We start from the raw sequence: 21,306 nt of genomic DNA on the forward strand, positions 1-21,306 counted from the left end.
AGGAGGAGGAGGAGGAGGGAGAAAAAGAATAGAAGGAGGAGGGGGCATGAGAGAGAAGAGGGGAAGGAAATGGAGGAAGAAGAGGAGTGATAAAGGAAAAGAAGGGAGGAAGAAGAGATGAAGAGGAAAAACAGCATAATTTTCAGAGTAGAAAGAACAAAAGACTGGAAGTCATAAGACCTGGGTTCTATTCTCAGCTCTGCCACTTGCCTGATGTGGGACCTTGGGCAAGTTACTTAACTTCATTGTGCATCAGTTACCTCCTCTGTAAAATGGGGTTTAAGACAGAGTCCTTGTGGTACATGGACTGTGGCCAGTTTGATTAGTTTGGATCTAAGATTGGATTAGTTTGGATCAGAGAAACAGTGTGGCTCATTGGAAAGATCACGGGCTTAGGAGTCAGAGCTCATGGGTTCTAATCCTGGCTCCACCGCTTGTCAGCTGTGTGACTTTGGGTAAGTCACTTTACATCTCGGTGCCTCAGCTACCTCATCTGGAAAATGGGGATCAAGACTGTGAGCTCCACATGGGGCCTGATTACCCTGTGTCTGCCCCAGCACTTAGAACAGTGCTCGGTACATAGCGCTTAACAAATACAAACATCATTATCTATCCCAACATTTAGTACAGTGTCAAGTAAGCACTTTACCACAAAAAAGTTACTTCATCCTAATCCTCCTCAACCTCTCTTTGATACTGTGGTCCCCTTCTCCTGAAAACATTAACTAACCTAAGCTTTACTGACTGACACTGTCTTCTCCTAGCTTTGCTCCTCCTCTCTGATGGCTCCTTTTCAATCTCTTTCAAAGGCTCCTCCTCTGCCTCTTACCCTTAAACTGTGGGTGGCCTCAAAATTCAGTTTAGGGACTCTTTCTATACTACATCTATACCCACACCCTTGGACAACTCTTTTGCTCCCATGGCTTCCAATATGATTTCAGGGGATTATTTTCAATTCTACCTTTTGAGGACTGACTTCTCACCTTCTTCACAGTATTGCATTTTCTCCTGCTTTGATGACATCTCTATTTGGATATCCTGACCACACCTTAAATTTAATTTATCCAAAACAGAACTCCTCATCTTCCCACCCAAACCCTGTGCTCCCTTGACTTTGCCATCACTTTAGGCAGCACCACCATTGTTCCTTATCTCACAAACCCATAACATTGGTGTTACCTTAATATATCCTTCTCATTCAACCTACACATTCAATCTTTCACCAAATTCTGTCAGTTTTACCTTCACAACATGTCTAGATTCAGCCCTTTCCCATCCATCCACACTGTTCATTAATTCATTCAATGGGATTTATTGAGGGCTTACTATGGGCAGAGCACTGTACTATGCATTAGAAAGTACAATACAGCAATAGAGTCAATCCCTGCCCACAACAGACTTAGTTACCATGCTGATCCAAGGATTCATCATTTCCTGACTTGACTACTGAATTACCCTCCTCACTGACCTCCCTGCATCCTCTTTCTTTCCTCTCAGCCCATACGTAACTCTGTTACCTGAATTATTATTTTTTTAATTACTTTGTCCATGTTTCCCTACTCTTCAAAAACTTGAGTGGTCCTCATCTACCTCCTTATCAAACAGAAATTCCTTGCCATCAGCTTTAAGGCAGCTCTTCTCTCCTACTTAACCTCACTGAACAACTATACTCTGCTTCTCTAATACCAATTTACTCTATCTACTTCAATATTGTCCATCCACCACTGACCCACGATCCTCAGTCACTCCCCCCCACCCCTCCCCACATATCAGACAGTCCACCACTCTCTTCACTTCAAAAACCTCTTAAAATCACATTTCTTCCAAGACGCCTTTCTGAGTTTATTTCCCATATCTTTTCTCACCTCTCTGCATTGATTATGCACTTAGCAGTGTACCCCTTAAGCACTTTAATAATCATCCCAGCCAGACAACATTTATGAAATATTCTTACATTTTACTATTTCCCCTACCCTGAGTCTCCTTCTGCAGATTATAAGCTCCTTCTGGGCATGCATCTTGTCTATCAACTCTTTTGACTTGTACTTTTCCAATACTAAGTACAGTGCTCTGGATACAGTAAGTGCTCATTAAATACCAGTGACTGACTGATTGCTTAATTGGTCTTTTTAGCTGAACTCTTGTGTGTGAATACCACCACCAGTTAAAACAGTTTAAAATTTGAAGGAAAATACACGTACACACCAACACATAGTCACACTTAACTTGATAGGAGAAGGCAAGTTATGGTGGTAGAATATTAATGATTGTGGTATTTATTACAATAATTTTCTAATTGCCTAAGCACTATTCTAAAAACTGAGGAATCATTCCACTAAGTTCAGAGTCAAAAAATTAGGGAGACTTACTCTTTAATAATTCTGTTCTGTATTTTTAATCTACTGAACTTTTGTTGGTGGAAGCAAGGGTTGCCAAACCAAACATTTGGCCTTAAAGGCCTCTAATACAACTGTGTTCTTTGGTGCGATAGATCCCTGACCCGGATTTACCTCCGTTAGTTTTTTTTTTTTTTTTCTTACTTCTCACTTTCCCTCATCCCTTCCTGAAAAAAACAAATCATTATATCCATGATATTTATTGTGCACATACTGTATGTAGAACACTGTACTAAATATTTGGGAGAACACAGAACAACAGGGCTGGTAGAAATGTTCCCTATCCACAAGGAATGTGTAAAGGGTTGACAGGTATTGACTAGAGAAGGAGAAATCACTCAGTATATTTGCCCCGCACTCATTGGATTTGGGGTTAGAAAACATACACCACTGTTGTTTCTTCAGTGAATTAAGGACCATCAACAAGGAAGAAAAAGAAATGCCTTGAGTTACCAACATAGTATTGATTCCACACTGGCTCGAGCTTACACCAAATTGGTAATAATCAACCCATTCATAGCACTGAATTTTAAGAGGCTATGTCACTGTGCCATGTTTCTTAATATCCTAACAGCAGTTTCCAATATTCAAAATTCAATCCTCTAACAAGCAATATTCACCTGACCACTGGCTTCAAGATCTCCACCAGACCTCCTCACTTTAACTTCCAGTCTGCTCAATTTAGGTACTTTAATATGAAATCACTCCATGTCTCTATTCTCTTTTTCCTAGAGGTAAACGATTCAGGGTCTGTTTCTGCTGTTAGACTGTAAACCCCTTGAGGGTTATGTATTTTACCTGTACTGTAAATTCCAAAATGCTCACTGAGTACATAGCTCTACACATTTTTGGTGCTTAATATACACTCTCGATGACTGATTGCTGAGACCATTTTTACTGCATTGTAAGTCTCCTTAGCTGATCTATAAAGATACAGGGTAACTTCTGGCTAGTAGTCACTTGGTAATAATTCCTAGATAGTACTATACTACCTTCTCTATGTATAATAAAGGAAATAAAGACTTTGCTTAGTGTCTTTTTTATAAATACTCTAGCTTGTTCTTCTCCAACCTGAAATTTGGCTGCTAGTGTTAACAATATGCAAATCAAAAAGTGAAAACCAATATTGATAGGTAAACTGTCTAGAAGGCAGGATTTTCTGTCCACTTGTTTTGTTTTGCTGTCTTCCCCTTTTAGACTGTGAGCCTGTTGTTGAGCAGGGATTATCTCTATATGTTGCCTGAATTGTACATTCCAAGTGCTTATTATAGTGCTCTGCACACAGGAAGCGCTCAATTAATACGACTGAATGAATGAATTTTCAGCATTTTTGACTATGACACATTCATCACACCTGCACTGAAATGGTGACAATTTTTTTCCCCCCTATATTTGTGACAACCATTTTGAAAATATGCTTTCCTGTAACTTTGATGTATAATTAATTTCCTAAAAAAAATTATAGTTAGAGTTTACTGTGAGATAAGGCACTGGTCTTCTCTTGGGATATACAATATCCAAAAAAAGTATGTACTTACCAACACATGTAGGCAAGGAATCATTCCATTGTGCTAAAGCGTTGGGCACAGTCTCACATCTAATTGCTATCGATCCATAGAGAATGTATCCTGGATTGCATTCGAAGAGAACCAGTGAACCAACTGCAAATTCATTGCCAAGCCTTTTTCCAAATCTTGGTTCAGGCACAGAACTACATTGTGTTGCACTCGTTCTGGGAACAGCTGCATACATACAAGCAATTGTCAGTTTTTTATCTTCACAATTAATAGAGGAATACAGTTTTTTTCTCCCACAAATATTCCTTAGTTGCAAATGGAAAAGATTCATTTTTCAAACATTTATATTTTCTCATCAAAATACTTCACATGATTTGTAAAATTTGAAATTTTATAATAAATTAAAATATTCAAATGAGCACATTCCTTTTTAGATTTAAAATTAAATTAAGTTTTGTCCATTTAAATACCAAAAACATTATATTTGGAACAAAATACACATTTTCTGTTGATGTAATGATTTGAAGTAAAATCCCTATCTTGATAAGTTCCTGAGATTTAGTGGCTATAGACTGCCTTGTTACACAGGAATTATTTTTTTATGAACACATGAGTAAAACAGTGAATGTTGATATATCTTTTTAAGAAAGATATGACCTTCACAAATCAAATTGCAATATTTAATTAATTGAATATCATATTAATAAATTCTGTTAAAATCCCTTATTTGCTATCTCTCTTTAAATGAGAAAAATAGCAGCAAAAAACTAAAATGAAATAATCAGACAGATTAACAACAATAGGAAAATAGAACTGAATTAGTATAAGAATTTGAATTTATCTTTCAGTTTTAGAGTTACTGATTTTATGCATTAGAATAATAATCTGTTTTTCATAAAAATGACAATGATAACAGGATGGTTTTTCTTTTTGAAATGCACATTGTATTAAAGGAGATCTGGAACAGCCCCAGAAGATAAACTGATTTCAAATAGTCTCATCCTTCCTATACGCCTTGATTAAATAAAATTATATTTGATTTTGTGCCCTGCCTATGAACAGATCTTCAAAATGCACATAGAGTTAAAAAAAAACCCCTGAAATATAGACATTAGAAAATTATGTTAGAGCCATGAGGTAAAAATAAAACGATTTTAATTTAAGATGAAATTCCAATAAAGCAAACATATTCTAGTTCTGTAGAAAATATTAATTTGAGGTGCTCTTTGGCAATCTATTTAGCACTTCTGTTGGTAAGGACTGTAGTAAAGCCTCACTGGAGAAAGCTGAGAAGCAACTGTAGAAAAATCAAGTTTGCAACTAAGGTGGAAAGCTTTAAGAGAGCTTAAGAAAATTAATGTTTAAATTTTTTTTTTTTAGAATGAGGTCTTTGTTTTCCTTTACTTGTAGTACATACTAACTACAATTTTGGATACTTTGAAATTTAAGTACTTGCATTTGGAAAATTTAAGAAGGGTCCAATTTTGATATTTAGGGTTTAAAGAGTTTAAGTTTACACTAACACTATGGTGGCCAACGTTTGGTATTAGGAGCTAGCAAGCAGAATTCAAAGCAGAGAATGTTTGAAAAAAAGTAAGCTAAGTAGAGAACAACATTGAGGTTAGAGGAGAGGAAAATGGTAGATCTGAACTAAGCATGAAGATGAAGAAAATCAAGTTTTGAAGAGGATGCTTTCAATGAAGAAAACAACTTCAATCATTGAGACCCTTGTAAACTACACACTTTCTTTAAAGAATAAAGATTAATATACATCAGATTAGAATATTTCATTCCTTAGTTCTTTGGTGGGCTATTGGGTCACTTACCTTGGTAAACAAAGTGAAATCCCTTAGCTGTTATTGGTCCAACTGAAGTAAATCGAATTGTGATCTGATTACCTGAACTCAGTGGAAGTGATTCTCCTACTCAATAAAACAAACACTAAGATATCATAAATAATTTTCAATAAATTAACCTCAAAATATCTTCTAAATGTCTGTCACTTGAAAACAATTGTCAATCAAATTCTACCCATATTATCTCACATGCCTGCCATCGAGCATTTATTCTTTAATTACATATTCCCATATCCCCTGCTTCATTTTGGAGGCACTCTAATACACGTCTTAAAAATCTTACAATACATTAAGCACCACCACAGGCAAATTGTTTACAAAGTGAATAAATGCATTTTTACTTTACTACAATAATTATATGATAGTAATAAAATTCAGGACAAATATGGGCTGCACTTTGTCTTTTTAGATATGATAGTTCAGAAGGCATTACTAGGCTTCTTTGTTTAATATTCACATAGTGGTATTTTTATCAACTTATTTCCAAGGAAGGACGGTGGTAGTTTGCCTTTCACTATGTATGACATCAAAGTCAACATCAAATGAATGACTGATTCATCACAGTTCCATTAAAGGATACCTGAATGGGATCCTGAGAGGGAAGATAACAGGGAAGACTGCTGAGTTGGCCCATCATACACCTCAACCACATCATGGAGTGATGTCTGGAAAAATACAAACTGGCCAAACACCACTGATCAACAGGAACCAGGAGAAGCAACATAAATCACCAACCATTCAAAAACAAAAACGAAAACAACAAAAAAAAGTAAATAGAAAAAGCAGGAGAGAGAGAACAAAGTATTACAATATGTTAATTGTTTCTTTCTACATTTGTTTAAGAGGCTTGGAGCCAATCAGTTGGTTTCTCTCAGAGATTAATTTCAAGTCAAAGAAATATGTTTATTGGTGAGATGTTTAACAGAATGCTAAACATACTAATTCTGAGAAAAATATTATGTTTGCTAACCGAATAATTTGTGTTGCAAAAGACAGAAATCTACAATAAAGGCCACATTTTGATTTTGTTTCTAAGTTGTTTCTAGAATATTAACTTTTTGACTCTCTTATTTTTATTTTATAGTTGAAATTTTATTAGTTCTGGTAGTTTATCAATTGTCACTGGGCAATAAAATATGATTTTAACATATTATTGATACTTGAGATTTACTTGGTCTAATATTGTTATTTATTAAAAGCTACATAAATAGCACCATTCGTAACACTGAAAAGGCAAACCTTATTTTATATTCGTCCAAAACACTAGGGATTCCTTATGAACTATTTCGAAATTCACACACATATAGATTTTTATTGTGATATTGTTCTTCCTACAAAATGTAGATATAGTTGCCCAATAACACTTAGACAGTGTAAGCATCCTTTTTGAGAACATTTTTTGTTTGTATTTGAATGCAAAAAAGGCAGGTACAGTTTAAAAAAATACACAAAAACTTCTATCTAGACTGTAAGCTCTTCATGGGCAGGGAACCTGTCTACCAACTATGCTGTTCTTTTCGAAGCTCTAAATACAGTGCTTTGCACACAGTAAGCAATCAATAATATAAAAAAAGGATTAATTGATTGAACCCTCCTACTTTGATTTTTATGTGATAGATATATGGCTTCAGTATATTTCCTACTTAAAGAAAGGAAAACAATATAGTATAGCAGACATAGAGCAATTCTTCTGAATTTGAAAAAAAAATGCCAACAGCTATGTTGATTTTGGTTTCTAATAATCTCACTCTCAAACATTTCCTGAAAACTAAATTACTATTCATAAATTAAATTGAAAATTATTCATTCTAAACCCTTGTAGATCTTTCCAAAAATTCAAGGAAACCAACTTCGGAAGCTACAATTGCCAATTCAAAATTGTGAAATCTCTCAAATTATTTCATTCATTCATTCATTCATTCATTTGTATTTATTAAGCGCTTACTGTGAGCTTACTGGGAGAGTACAATTCAACAACAGCCCTATTTGTCCTAATAATGTAAAGTTCCTTAAAAAGACCTAGGGAATGATATAATGATAAATCATCTCCTGATCTCTACACACTTTGTTCATACTTTGTTTCACGATGGTATTTGAAGAAAAAGTAATGATCTCTAGTGGACATTATGAAGAATCTCAGGAAATATTCTGCTTATGTCCAAGCCCAAATCTGAACTTTGATTAAAGCAGCCTTCTATTGTGAATTATCAAATGTGTCCTAGTATTCCCTCCCTTCCCATTCAAAATGACAAAAAAGGAAAAAAACAGTTACACTTCCATAGTGCCCCTTATGTCACAGATAAAAAGTTGTTGTTATCTGCAATTAATTACTCAAGAGTGAAATTGACAGGGTTGACAGTTATTTTCTGTAAACTTTCATCTGATATTCCACATCTGGTTTTAGATGTACTTCTCTACACCCTCCAATTCCAGCAGGGGACTAGCAGCAAGATTCCTCACTGATGGCTTCCTTGAAAGGCTCATTGTGAGATTAAGCTTAAAGGGTGGCTAAGGCACGCTATACTGTACACAAAATGAACTGGCTTGTAAGGTGGGCAACAGCCACATTCTCTGCCTACAACCAAATCAAACCTTGATCCAAAAAAGAGGCAAAACAAAAGTAAAAAAAAAAATGATAAAAAATGCCCTATTTGTCCTAATAATGTAAAGTCCCTTAAAAAGACCTAGGGAATGATATAATGATAAATCATCTCCTGATCTCTACACACTTTGTTCATACTTTGTTTCACGATGGTATTTGAAGAAAAAGTAATGATCTCTAGTGGACATTATGAAGAATCTCAGGAAATATTCTGCTTATGTCCAAGCCCAAATCTGAACTTTGATTAAAGCAGCCTTCTATTGTGAATTATCAAATGTGTCCTAGTATTCCCTCCCTTCCCATTCAAAATGACAAAAAAGGAAAAAACAGTTACACTTCCATAGTGCCCCTTATGTCACAGATAAAAAGTTGTTGTTATCTGCAATTAATTACTCAAGAGTGAAATTGACAGGGTTGACAGTTATTTTCTGTAAACTTTCATCTGATATTCCACATCTGGTTTTAGATGTACTTCTCTACACCCTCCAATATGAGGACTCCTTGTTGATTGTTTATTTGCACTCAAAATAAAACAGTGGCATTTTGAGTGCAAATAAACAATCAACAAGGAGTCCTCATTTCTTGATCAGTGACTATAGAAGACCCAAATTCCAGCAGGGGACTAGCAGCAAGATTCCTCACTGATGGCTTCCTTGAAAGGCTCATTGTGAGATTAAGCTTAAAGGGTGGCTAAGGCACGCTATACTGTACACAAAATGAACTGGCTTGTAAGGTGGGCCAAATTCCTTACCATTTTTGTCATTAAGTCAACCCGCTTTTGCTTGTAATAGGAATGATTAGAAGCTAGATAATGGTCTTTTTTGAAATATATTGAGATTCTCTACATGCTTAAGCTATTCCCTGATATTAAGACACATTTGGAAGCTGAATGAATGGTTTTAAGAAATTATATCTTCAAATAACTCACTGAAAACTGGTTATTAAAGATTGTTTTGTGAAGCAATTCATTCACTGGATGATCAGTTAATGACACCAAACAATGATAGTAAATTGAACCAGAAAATGTCCCTAGTATGCAACAATCAAGGTTGAAGTCATGTGATTAATAGTATAAAGTCAACAGATAGCCTCTATGCAGGTTCAGATGGGTTTGGTTTATAAGACTGTTTTATCAATCAATCAATCAATGGCGTTTATTGAGCGTTTACTATGTGCAGATCACTGTTCTTAGTGAGCGTACATTATAGTTCTTAGTGAGAGTAGTGTACTGTACTTGAGAGAGTACAAGAGAACTAGCAGAGACATTCCCTGCCATGATAAACTTACACTATAGAGGGGGAGACAGATATTAATATGAAAAAGTCATTTATACTAAATATTTTAAAGATATGTACAAATGTGCTGCAGAGTTGGGGATGGGATGAATATCAAATGTCCAAGTGGATAAACAGTGCAGAAGGTATCTGGGGAAGAGAGGGCTTAATCAGGGAAGGCCTCGTGGAATAGATGTGATCTTAGTTGTACTTTGAGGGTGGAAAGAGCACTGCCCTGGCATAATTGAAGAGGAAGGGAGTTCCAGGCTAGCTGGAGGACATGGGAATGGGGCTGGCCATAAAATAGATGAAATTGGGGCACAGTGAGTAAACTGGTGCCAGAAGAGCAGCATGTGTGGGCTGGGCAGTAGTAGGAAATTAGTGAGTTGAATGGGCAGCTATTGGAGGTTTCAGAAGAGTGGGGAGACAGGGACTGAACCATTTTGTTGAGGGATGATCCGGGAAGAGCAGTGAAGTACGGATTGGAGTGGGTAGAGTCAGAAGGCTCTTTAGCAGATGCAGTAGTTAAGGTGGAAGAGGATAAGTGCTTGGATCAGCATAGTAGTAGTTTGGATGGGGGGAAAAGGGTAGATTTTAGCAGTGTGGTGAAGGTAGAACCAACACGATTTGGTTAAAGATTGGATTTATGGGTAGAATGTGAGGGGTAAATCAAGAACACCACCAAGATGAAGGACTTGTGAGACAGGGAAGGTAGTGTTGTTGGAGAAGCAGTGTGGCGTAGTGGAAAGAGCATGGGCTTGGGACTCATAGGACATGGGTTCTAATCCCAGCTTTGCCACTTGTCTGTTGGTGACCTTAGGTAAGTCACTTAACTAAACCCTCTTTTCCCCCCATTTCCCTCTGCTCCTCCCCCTCTCCTTTCCCATCCCCTCAGCACTGTACTCATCTGCTCAACTGTATATATTTTCATTACCATATTTATTTTGTTAATGAAATGTACATCGCCTTGATTCTATTTAGTTGCCATTGTTTTTACGAGATGTTCTTCCCCTTGACTCTATTTATTGCCATTGTTCTTGTCTGTCCATCTCCCCCGATTAGACTGTAAGCCCGTCAAACGGCAGGGACTGTCTCTATCTGTTGCCGACTTGTTCATTTCAAGTGCTTAGTACAGTGCTCTGCACATAGTAAGTGCTCAATAAATACTATTGAATGAATGAATGAATGAACTTTTCTGTGCCTCAATTACCTCATCTTTAAAATGGGGATTCAGACTGTGAGCCCCACGTGGGAGTACCTGATTAGAACCTCAGTGCTTAGAACAGTGCTTGGCACATAGTAAATGCTTAACAAACACTACAATTATTATTATTATTATTACAATGATGGAAAAAACAGGAGGATGGCAGGGTTTGGGTGGGAAGATAAAGGAGTTCAGTTTTAGACTTTAATTGGTGTGTCGTTGGGATATCCAAGTAGATACGTTTTGAAGGCAGGAGGAAATGCAAGATTGCAGGGTAGGAGAGAGGTCAGGGCTGGAAATACAGTTTTAGTTTTTAGTTTAGGCTTTTCTTTTAGAAGGAAAATAGATGGTGTTAATTAATGAGCATGGAACCAAAAGTCATCCTGCAATTATGCATGGACATTTGGATGAAAAATTGAATGAAGCAGCTCAGTAAAAAACAAAGTGCAAAGTGCATATGGAATACATTGAAAAACTGAAGGCTTCCTATCTGTTATGGGCCTTAACCTAATAGTCAGCATACACACACACTAATCCATACTTTCCCAGTATCATACATACTTCTTGGTAGAAAGTCAAGTAACTTATAAGATGAATTAATCATCTTCATTATTCATTGCAAGCCTATATACAGTTCATTGGTCTGGGTGCCTTTTGTGGCTAGAGATGTCTTTGTGGGCTTGGAAGCATATATTTAAATTATATGATGTGGTCCTCACTCTTGAAAAACGTACGATCAACTCCTTCAGGCCACTATTTTAATAGCACCTTATTAAAATCTTTTGAGATAATTCAGCAGGTATAAGTAAAATTAAGCACAGAGAAATTAAATTTGGACCAATGTATGTGCAGTGGCCAAAGTATGTGCACTGGCCTAATGAGAACAGTAAAACAAATCTCTTCCTAAGCCTTATTTTCCCTTTATCAGGCCCTAAGAGGATCCATCAGAAATAGAGTTCACCATAACACAGATGCATAATAAAAGCAAAAAGAAATCCCAAACAAACCAACAGAAGGAACTGAAAGAAAAGGCAGAGTAGAATCAATTTTCATTAAGCCCCAGCCTCATTCTCATTAGGACTGCTGCCTAATGCATATTAGGCTTTGAGCAAATGGGCTTGATACTGAATTTCATAGCTGCATTAAATCCAATGAAACATTATGAGAAACAAAAAGGAGGAGACAATCCCAGTACTTTTCTACTTCATATGTTTCTATATTACACCAAGAACAAGCTAAACATTATTTTTCAGGCTCTATATCATTTAAATAAACCACAACACAAAATGGTTGCACTGTTAGCAATATGCATCCTAGACTGGGATAAAGCAACAGCAACAGCATTTTTTTTTTTATAGAATGCCTATTGTTTTTGTAACATACTAAAGATGTGAAGGCTCAGTACTTCCCCTAGAGAAGTTTACAGTTTAATGCAATAATCTTTACACAGATAATTCCTAAATTAACCCTTCCAGCATTGACCTATTTCTTTCCTTCTGCACATCTCTATATGGGTGAACTGTCATCACATCAAACTAAGCAGAACAAAAGAGAACTCCTCATCTTCCTACCCGAACCCTGTGGTCCCTCTGTCTTTGTCATAACTATAGACAATACCGCTACCCTCCCTATCTCACAAGCCATAAGAGTGGAATTATTATTGACTCATATCTTTCATAATGTCACCAAACCCAGTTAATTCCACCTTCACCACATCACTAGAATTCACCTTTTCTTCTTGATTGAAATTGTTATTACACTGATCCCAGTACTTATCTCACTTGTCTTGACTATTCCATCTGCCTCCTTACAGACCTCCCTGCCTCTCTTCACTCACATACTTCACTCTGCTGCCCAGATCATTTTTCTAAAAAAAGTTCGGTCCACATCTCCCCACTTCTCAAGAACATCCAGTGGTTGACCATTCATGACTGTCAAACAGAAACTCCTATAAAGGCAATGGCCTTTAAAGGACTCTGTCAGCTTGTGCTTACTTCACTGATCTCCTATTACAGCCCAGGCTTCACATTTCACTTCTCTAGCACAATTTGGTCAGTGTGTCCAAATCTATGTATATCACCGCCAATCCATTTTCAATATCCTTTCTCTGACCTGGAACTTCTATCCCCTCCATATATCCCAGACCATCACTATCCCTACTTTCAAAGCCTTATTAAGGTCACACGTTTCCCAAGGGGCTTTCACTGATTAATCCCTCTTTCCACAACTAAACCCTCTTTCCCCAATTTTCTCTACCTTCTATGTCATCTACAAACTAGAATCTGTAACCTTTGGGCACTTGGTATTCACTATACTCTCAGTCCCACAGCACTTAAGCACAGATCATATTTATCTAATTTCTTTCTCCCCCCACTAGACTGTAAGCTTGCTGTGGGCAGAAAATATCCCTTCTCACTTTACTGTACTGCACTTTCCAAAGCAGTGCTCAAGTGTTATAAGTTCTCAATGGACATCACTGATTGATTGATGGGATATATAAGTGGGTGAATAAGAATAAGAGAATGGATACCAATAAAAACCCAAAAGCAAACTAGTGAATCAATAGCAAATGCAGAGATAAATCTATGTGTGTTAAAGTGGTTGACAAGGAGATTTGACTAGTAGGTGAAGGAATTGTTTTTTTTAGATTGAATCTGAAAAGTATGGTTTGACAAAAGTAGGTGGGGATATGTTCCAGTGGGGCAGAAAATATGAGAAATGAATCAAAGCAAAAGAAACAGATCTAAGTGATCTTTGCTTGTGAGGAGAAAATATTTCAAGGAGGGATGCACATACTGGTGTTGAGCTAACTGAATCCTGGGACATAGAATGATCATGGTACATGCAAACCCTAAAAAAATTAATTAGGTATGTTATTGGTTTCTAATCCTGACTCTACCTCATGCCTTCTGAATAGCAAGTCACTTAATGTCTTTGTGCCTTAGTTTCCTCATCTGTAAAATGAGGTAAAGTTTCCCTCACTCTTAGTCTGTGTCTGACCTGGTTATGTTGTATCTACTCAGTGCTTACTAAAAGTGATTGACATATAGTCACTACATAAAAAATACAATACTAATTATTATTATTATTTAGACTAGGCTTGGCTTTTAACATTTGGTCTCTGTGAGGCAAGTAAATATTTGCTGCCCACTCCTAATCCATACAACTTCATTGTGTTATTCAGTGTTATGCACACTGTGTAGCATAATGACATTATATGTGGATGATCACTGAAACCCTAATTTTAGAGTTTTTCCCGAGGTGAGGCTCTGACCTTCTTGCTCCCGAGTCACTGCATCTCTTCCATAGCCCTTCTTCATATAGACACTGCATCTTATTGATAAGACACTTTCAAACTTCTACTCACCAGTCATCATCCATCCACCAAGTATCCTTAGGTAATTCCCTCCATTATAAACCTTCTGATCCTTAATTTAGGATCACCATGGAGAGAATTTCTGTTCTTACCATGCTTACCAAAGCAGAAGCTTTGCTGGAACAAAGAGTCCTAACTCTTAAGAGGACTCTGCAGTTGAACTGCTACCTTGAGGGTACTTGCATTTGTCTATACCACACCTCTACTACTGCATTAACTTCCTCACTGACCTCCCTGTCTCCAGCTTCTCACCATTCCAGTCCATACTTCACTTTGCTGCCCAGATCACTTTTCTCAAAAATCAGTTTGGCACACATCTTGCCTCTCCTTATGGTTGCCCATCAATTGTCTCCTTGAACAGAAATTATTCACTATTAGTCTTAATTGATCAATAGTATTTAATAAGCACTTACTGCGTGCAGAGAACTATACTAGGCACATAGATGGGTATAATGCAGAGTTTACCAACCTTGACCAAAAGGAGCTCTTAGTCTAGAGAGGGAGATGGACATTGAAATAATTGAATTATGGATATGTATGTAAGTGCTGAGAGCCTGAGAGTGAGAGGAATATTAATAAATCAATGATATTTACTGAGTGCTTATTTGCACAACACTGTACTAAGTTTTTGGGAGGGTACAACACAATAGAATTAGAAGACATGTTGCCTTCCCATAATGAGCCTACACCCTACTTCCCCCTCCAGTTATCGCCCTATCTCCCTACTACTCTTCCTTTCCAAAATCCTAGAACGGGTCGTCTACAATCGATGCTTAGAATTCCTTAACTCCCATTTTCTCCTAGACGCCCTCCAATCTGGCTTCCGTCCCCTCCACTCTACCGAGACTGCTCTCTCTAAGGTCACCCATGACCTCCTTCTTGCCAAATCCAATGGCTCCTACTCCATTCTGATCCTCCTTGACCTCTCTGCTGCCTTTGACACTGTCGACCATCCCCTCCTCCTCCACACCTTATTTCACCTTGGCTTCACGGACTCCGTCCTCTCCTGGTTCTCCTCTTACCTCTCTGGCCGGTCATTCTAAGTCTCCTTCTCTGGAGCCTCCTCCCCCTCCCATCCTTTAACTGTTGGAGTTCCTCAAGGGTCAGTTCTTGGCCCTTTTCTGTTCTCCATTTACACTCACTCCCTCGGTGAACTCATTCGCTCTCACGGCTTTGACAACCATCTCTACGCAGATGACACGCAGATCTACATCTCCGCCCCGTCCTCTCCCTCTCCCTTCAGGCTCGCATCTCCTCCTGCCTCAGGGACGTCGCCACCTGGATGTCGGCCCGTCACCTAAAACTCAACATGAGCAAGACTGAGCTCCTCATCTTCCCTCCCAAACCCGGTCCTCTCCTAGACTTCTCTATCACCGTGGATGGCACGACCATCCTTTCCATCTCTCAGGCCCGCAATCTCGGTGTCATCCTTGACTCGTCCCTCTCGTTCACCCCACACATCCTATCCGTTACCAAGACCTGCCGGTTTCACCTTTACTATATCGCCAAGATCCGCCCTTTCCACTCCACCCAAACGGCTATCTTACTGCTACGGGCTCTCGTTATAGCCCGGCTAGACTATTGTGTCAGCCTTCTGTCTGACCTCCCTTCCTCCTCTCTTGCCCCGCTCCAGTCTATTCTTCACTCCGCTGCCCGGCTCATCTTCCTGCAGAAACGATCTGGGCATGTCACTCCCCTTCTTAAACAACTCCAGTGGTTGCCTATCAACCTCCGCTCCAAACAAAAACTCCTCACTCTAGGCTTCAAGGCTCTCCATCACCTTGCCCCTTCCTACCTCTCCTCCCTTCTCTCTTTCTACCACCCACCCTGCACGCTCCGCTCCTCTGCTGCCCACCTCCTCACCGTCCCTCGGTCTCGCCTATCCCACCGTCGACCCCTGGGTCACGTCCTCCCACGGTCCTGGAACGCCCTTCCTCCTCACCTCCGCCAAACTGATTCTCTTCCCCTCTTCAAAACGCTACTTAAAACTCACCTCCTCCAAGAGGCCTTCCCAGACTGAGCTCCTCTTCTCCCTCTACTCCCTCTTCCACCCCCCCCCTTCACCTCTCTGCAGCTTAACCCTCTTTTCCCCCATTTCCCTCTGCTTCTCCCCCTCTCCCTTCCCATCCCCTCAGCACTGTACTTGTCCGCTCAACTGTATATATTTTCATTACCCTATTTATTTTGTTAATGAATTGTACATTGCCTTGATTCTATTTAGTTGCCATTGTTTTTACGAGATGTTCTTCCCCTTGACTCTATTTATTGCCATTGTTCTTGTCTGTCCGTCTCCCCCGATTAGACTGTAAGCCTGTCAAACGGCAGGGACTGTCTCTATCTGTTGCCGACTTGTTCATTCCAAGCACTTAGTACAGTGCTCTGCACATAGTAAGTGCTCAATAAATACTATTGAATGAATGAATATTAACATGATAAGAGAAGTAATTCATAATATAAGATTTCAAGATATGTACACAAGTACCGTGGGGTTGGGAGTTGGGCAAATATCAAATATCCAAATAGCAAAGGTTCAAAGGAAAGAGGACTTATTTGGGGAAGACGTCTTGGAGAAGATGTGACCTGAAAAGTGTTTTGAAGGTGGAGAGAGTAGCGGTCTGGTTTATATAGAGGGGGAAAGAGTGCAAGGCTAGGGGGAAGGTGTGGGAAAGGGATCACCGGCAAGACAGACAAGACTTGGGCACAGTGAGAAAGCTGGTGCTAGAGTAGCAGAGTGTGTGGGCTGGGAGGCAGTAGGAAATTAGTGAGGTGAGGTAGGATGGAGGAATCTGATTGAGTGCTTTAAAGCTAATGGTAAGAAGTTTTTGTTTGATATGGAGGTGGATGAGCAGTCTTTGGATTTTTTGAGACTGGGGAGACATGAACTGAATATTTTTGTTAATAAATGATCTGTGCAGCAGAGTGTAGTATGGATTGCAGAGATGAGAGACAGGAGGCCGGGAGGTCAGAGAGGAGACAGATGTAGTAGTCAAGGAGGGATAGGATAAGTGCTCAGATCAGCATGGTAGCAGTTTGAATGGAAATGAAAGAGTGAGTTTTATTGAAGGAAGAATCAACAAGATTTGGTGGCAGATTGAATTTGTGGGTTGAATAACAGAGAACAATCAAGGACAAGGACTAGGTTACAGGGTCGTGAGATACAGAGACTAGTGGTATCGTCTAAAGTAATGGGGAAGACATGGGGAGGACATTGATGGAAAGATGAAGAGTTCCACTTGGAATAGGTTAAGTGTGAGGTGTTCGTATGACATGCAAGAAGATATGCCCTACTTTCAAAAGGAAATGAGAGACTGCAGAAAAATAGGGAGGTCAGGGCAAGAGCGATTTAGGAATAATTTCTGTAGAGATTAAGATACTCAATCAGCTCTCCCTGCCCTAACTATCCTTGCTCTTTCTACAACCCATGCACTTCACTTTCTAATATTATCTACTTGTCGTGCCTCAATTTAGCCTCTCTTCTCATATACCTCTTGTTCTCCCTCCTTCCTGGAACTCCCTTTTCCTTTATATACCTCCTCCTTTATATCCAAAAGACCTCCATTATTCCCATATTCAGAGTCCTTTTAAAATTGTATTTCATCCTGGAAGCCATCCCTAACTAACCACTCATCTCACATTACTCTGCCTCTATTTTGTGTACCTTTGCTTTCGGATCTGTTCCTCCTAAGCTCTTTTATACTCACCCTACTACCACCCCTACAGCACCTATGTACATAAACTTATATTCTACTGCTTCCCCTACTGTAATTTATTTTTATGCCCATATCCCCTTCTAGACTGTGAGCTCTTTGGGGACAGAGACAGTGTCCACCAATTCTATTGTATCCACCCAAGCACTTAGCACCAGGCTCACAGTAAGCACTTAATAAACTCCATTGGAAAAAAGAATGGAGGGAATAGCAACCCATTTTTCTGAAAATGCATTTTTGCTGCTCTAACCTGTAAATTTTGATTCAATTAAGGAAGAGAACAAAGATCTAAAAGAGCTAGTCTTGTTGGAAAGGTCAGGCATGCCTTGAGCAATTTCATTTAAATTCTGGGCTTGGGTGGGCCACAATCCCATTTCCCAGTGTTCTAAAAATATTATTGCTTTGCCCAGTCATTCATTTCCTTACAGTATTAGAGAACAGCATATTGTTTGACATATTCTGTGTCAACAGACAACAGTTCACGGGTAAATATTATTGTCACAGTCATCTTTTGTATATATATGGAGATTACTTCTCAGGTGTGATTCTGAATCATCGAAACACTATACACACTATGTCTGATCCCCAAAATTTGTAGCTACCTGAGTTTTCAGCACATAGTATGACTTAAGTAAGACACAGTAAGACTTTGATTCATTATTATACAATACAAAAATAATCAGCATAATAAACACAGCTCTCCTGAGCAGCCAGATGTCAGCATATGCTTTAGCGTCTGTCATCTGTGTTAAATTACAATATCCTTGAGGATCGGGACCATGGGTACTAAGTTCCTTGTTTTCTCCTAAGAGGCTAGACAGGGGTGTACACACAGTAGCTACTCAATATATAATACTGACTGACTGAAGTCCCTGAAATCATTGCATTAGCAAGGACTTAAATTACTATTTCCTAAGTTTAGATTTAAAGAAATATCTTCAATACAACTTGGACAAGTTCAAAATTGAAAGTCTTACAACCTATTGTTATAGGCATAGGTATTTGGTATATTTTAACAGCACATACAGTAATTATCCTAAAAGGATAAAGCCATATCTGTGTGTACAATTAATACTAAAATAGCTGATTAAGCAACTGAATTTCCATGTGAGCAAATGATGTAAAGACATAATATTGTGTACTGTGACAGATACTATTAAACAGCATCCAACCATAAGGATTGATAAAGAGACTGTATATTCTGACTTTTGAATTTGGCACATATCCAGAATAACAAATCTGTCCATCATAATTGACAATAGCTTTTACACTCAAAATTAAAAACCAAATGGTAGAAGCTACATTTACTTGCTATAATGACCAAAAATCACATTTACACTCAATATATGCATCCCTAAAACATAATGGAGCAAATGGAAAAATATGATGCAACCTCTCTTAGTTCAATTATTCTCCATTCTCCTAGTATTTGTAGGTTCTCTGAAATGCTAAATGTCCTATTCCTTCAAAGACCTGCTGCCTTCAAAATACACTCAGTAGAAAGATATACCAACTCTAGTATACTCACCTACTAAGAATAGTTAAATGCTCACTAAATGTCAGTGATTAGTTTATTGATTAAGGTACCTGCTGCTTCTGCTTTTCTATCACTATTGCTGCTTGATGGGGCTATTGGTGAGAATGTCTTCCTATCCTCAATTGTCTTGCTTGTGCTGTTCCAAGGAATGAATCTCTAGAGCATCATGCAGCTCCATGGGGATAATGGCCAAGGGGAAGAAGGAGAGGTAATGGAGTTTGCAAGGGCAGAGAGCTTCCCTTTCTATAAAATGCTGAGGAGGGTTCATACTTCCTTAAATGTTGATATTAAAATGATCATTATTTTCTGTAGATGAATGGATTTTAAAAATTTCATTGCATCATAGTTTCAGATTATTATAGTATTCTCAAATTGGTGCTGTGAATTGTCCCTTATACCGGTGATAACATCACCCCCTGAGTGAGGAAGCCTGTTATCTTTTCTTGGTGGATATCATTAGGGCCTGATTTTAATAGCTACTTATTCTATTTGAATTATCAATGAAAGTCCTACTCGAGGCCATTTTTTAAGGCTACAAGTAAACAATAATATGACCATCTACCTGGCACTAAGCCACTCAACAAACTGCTATTCTGCATAAAAGGAACTTAATTAGTGGGCAGAGTTTATATGCAAGTTGCCCTCTGGTATATATTGATCTGACTTACTCTCACTGTAATGAAATTGATTCAAGTTTTTCAGGTTTCAAGACTCAATAAATGTAAGCTTAATACACAGTCAGACAAAATTGCCACTTGTTAAATGCCATTTACTTTGTATGTTTCAGTTTGTTCACTCTGATACCCACATCGTTTTCAATCCACATCTCCCCTCTCCTCAAAAATCTCCAGTGTGTGCCTATCCACTTCCACATCAAGCAGAGACTCCTTACCAAAGGCTTTAAAGTACTCAATCCTCACCCTCTCATACTTATTTCACTAATGTCCATCTACAACATTTTGCTCCTCTATCACTGATCTACTTTCTGTACCTCGATCTTGCCACTGACATTTTGATAACATTCTTTCTCTGGCCTGGAAATCTATCCCCCTTCACATATAATAGACCACAAGTCCCTGCATGCATATCAAAAGTCTTATTAAAATGACATCTCCAAAGGGGTCTTCTTTGACTAAACCCTCGTTTACCCTATTCCTTCTCCTCTCTACATCACCTAAGTATTTGAATCTGTACCCTTAAGCCACTTGGTATTCACCCCACCATCAAGCCAAAAACTTTATATACACAATAACAATTCATGTTTTTAAATTTTAATGTCTGCCTCCCTCTAGACTGTAAACTCTTTGTGGGCAGGGATCATGTCAACCATCTCTGTTGCATTGTACTTTGCCAACCACTTAATAAACTGCTCTGCACACAGAAGCATTCAATAAATGCCACTGTTTAGTTGATTGATTTAATAACTTCTCTCAATACCTCTGTGCTTCCCCATTTCTGTTGGATCATTTTACATAAGAGGTATCATTTTACATTCTTTCTCTCTCTAGATCCGTGTTGAACAGATGAGTGCTTTTACTGAATCCTCATTATGATTATTTTATAGGAATGATACTTCATATCAGACAATCATTTACATATCAACATAATGTTATGATTAAATTTGTCTTCTCACTGACAAGTTATTTTATAATGTGATGGGGAAAAAAACCTAAAAATCTATGTACATGTCCCAAGTGTATTTACACACATTGATTTGCACTGAATCAAAACTGCTCTTTAAGACAGATGAAGACACAAAAAATCCTCATTGTATTTGGGATGGTTTATCTGAGATGCATAAATAAAAGTTCATTTATGCATTTGAGCACTTGGAAGA

At 38.3% G+C, this 21,306-nt stretch overlaps 1 protein-coding gene across 1 annotated transcript in view; it reads right to left on the reverse strand.

Annotated features, from left to right (window-relative positions):
- CSMD3 (CUB and Sushi multiple domains 3) overlaps positions 1 to 21,306 on the reverse strand; it is a 778,187-nt gene that overhangs the window by 156,438 nt on the left and 600,443 nt on the right. Inside the window, 3 exon segments of the mRNA XM_029063925.2 lie at positions 3,935 to 4,138; positions 5,740 to 5,835; positions 6,350 to 6,463. Of these exon segments, the coding sequence (XP_028919758.1) occupies positions 3,935 to 4,138; positions 5,740 to 5,835; positions 6,350 to 6,463 (414 nt within the window).

This window comes from Ornithorhynchus anatinus, chromosome 4, assembly GCF_004115215.2.
Source record: "Ornithorhynchus anatinus isolate Pmale09 chromosome 4, mOrnAna1.pri.v4, whole genome shotgun sequence".
Taxonomy (NCBI): Eukaryota; Metazoa; Chordata; class Mammalia; order Monotremata; family Ornithorhynchidae; genus Ornithorhynchus; species Ornithorhynchus anatinus.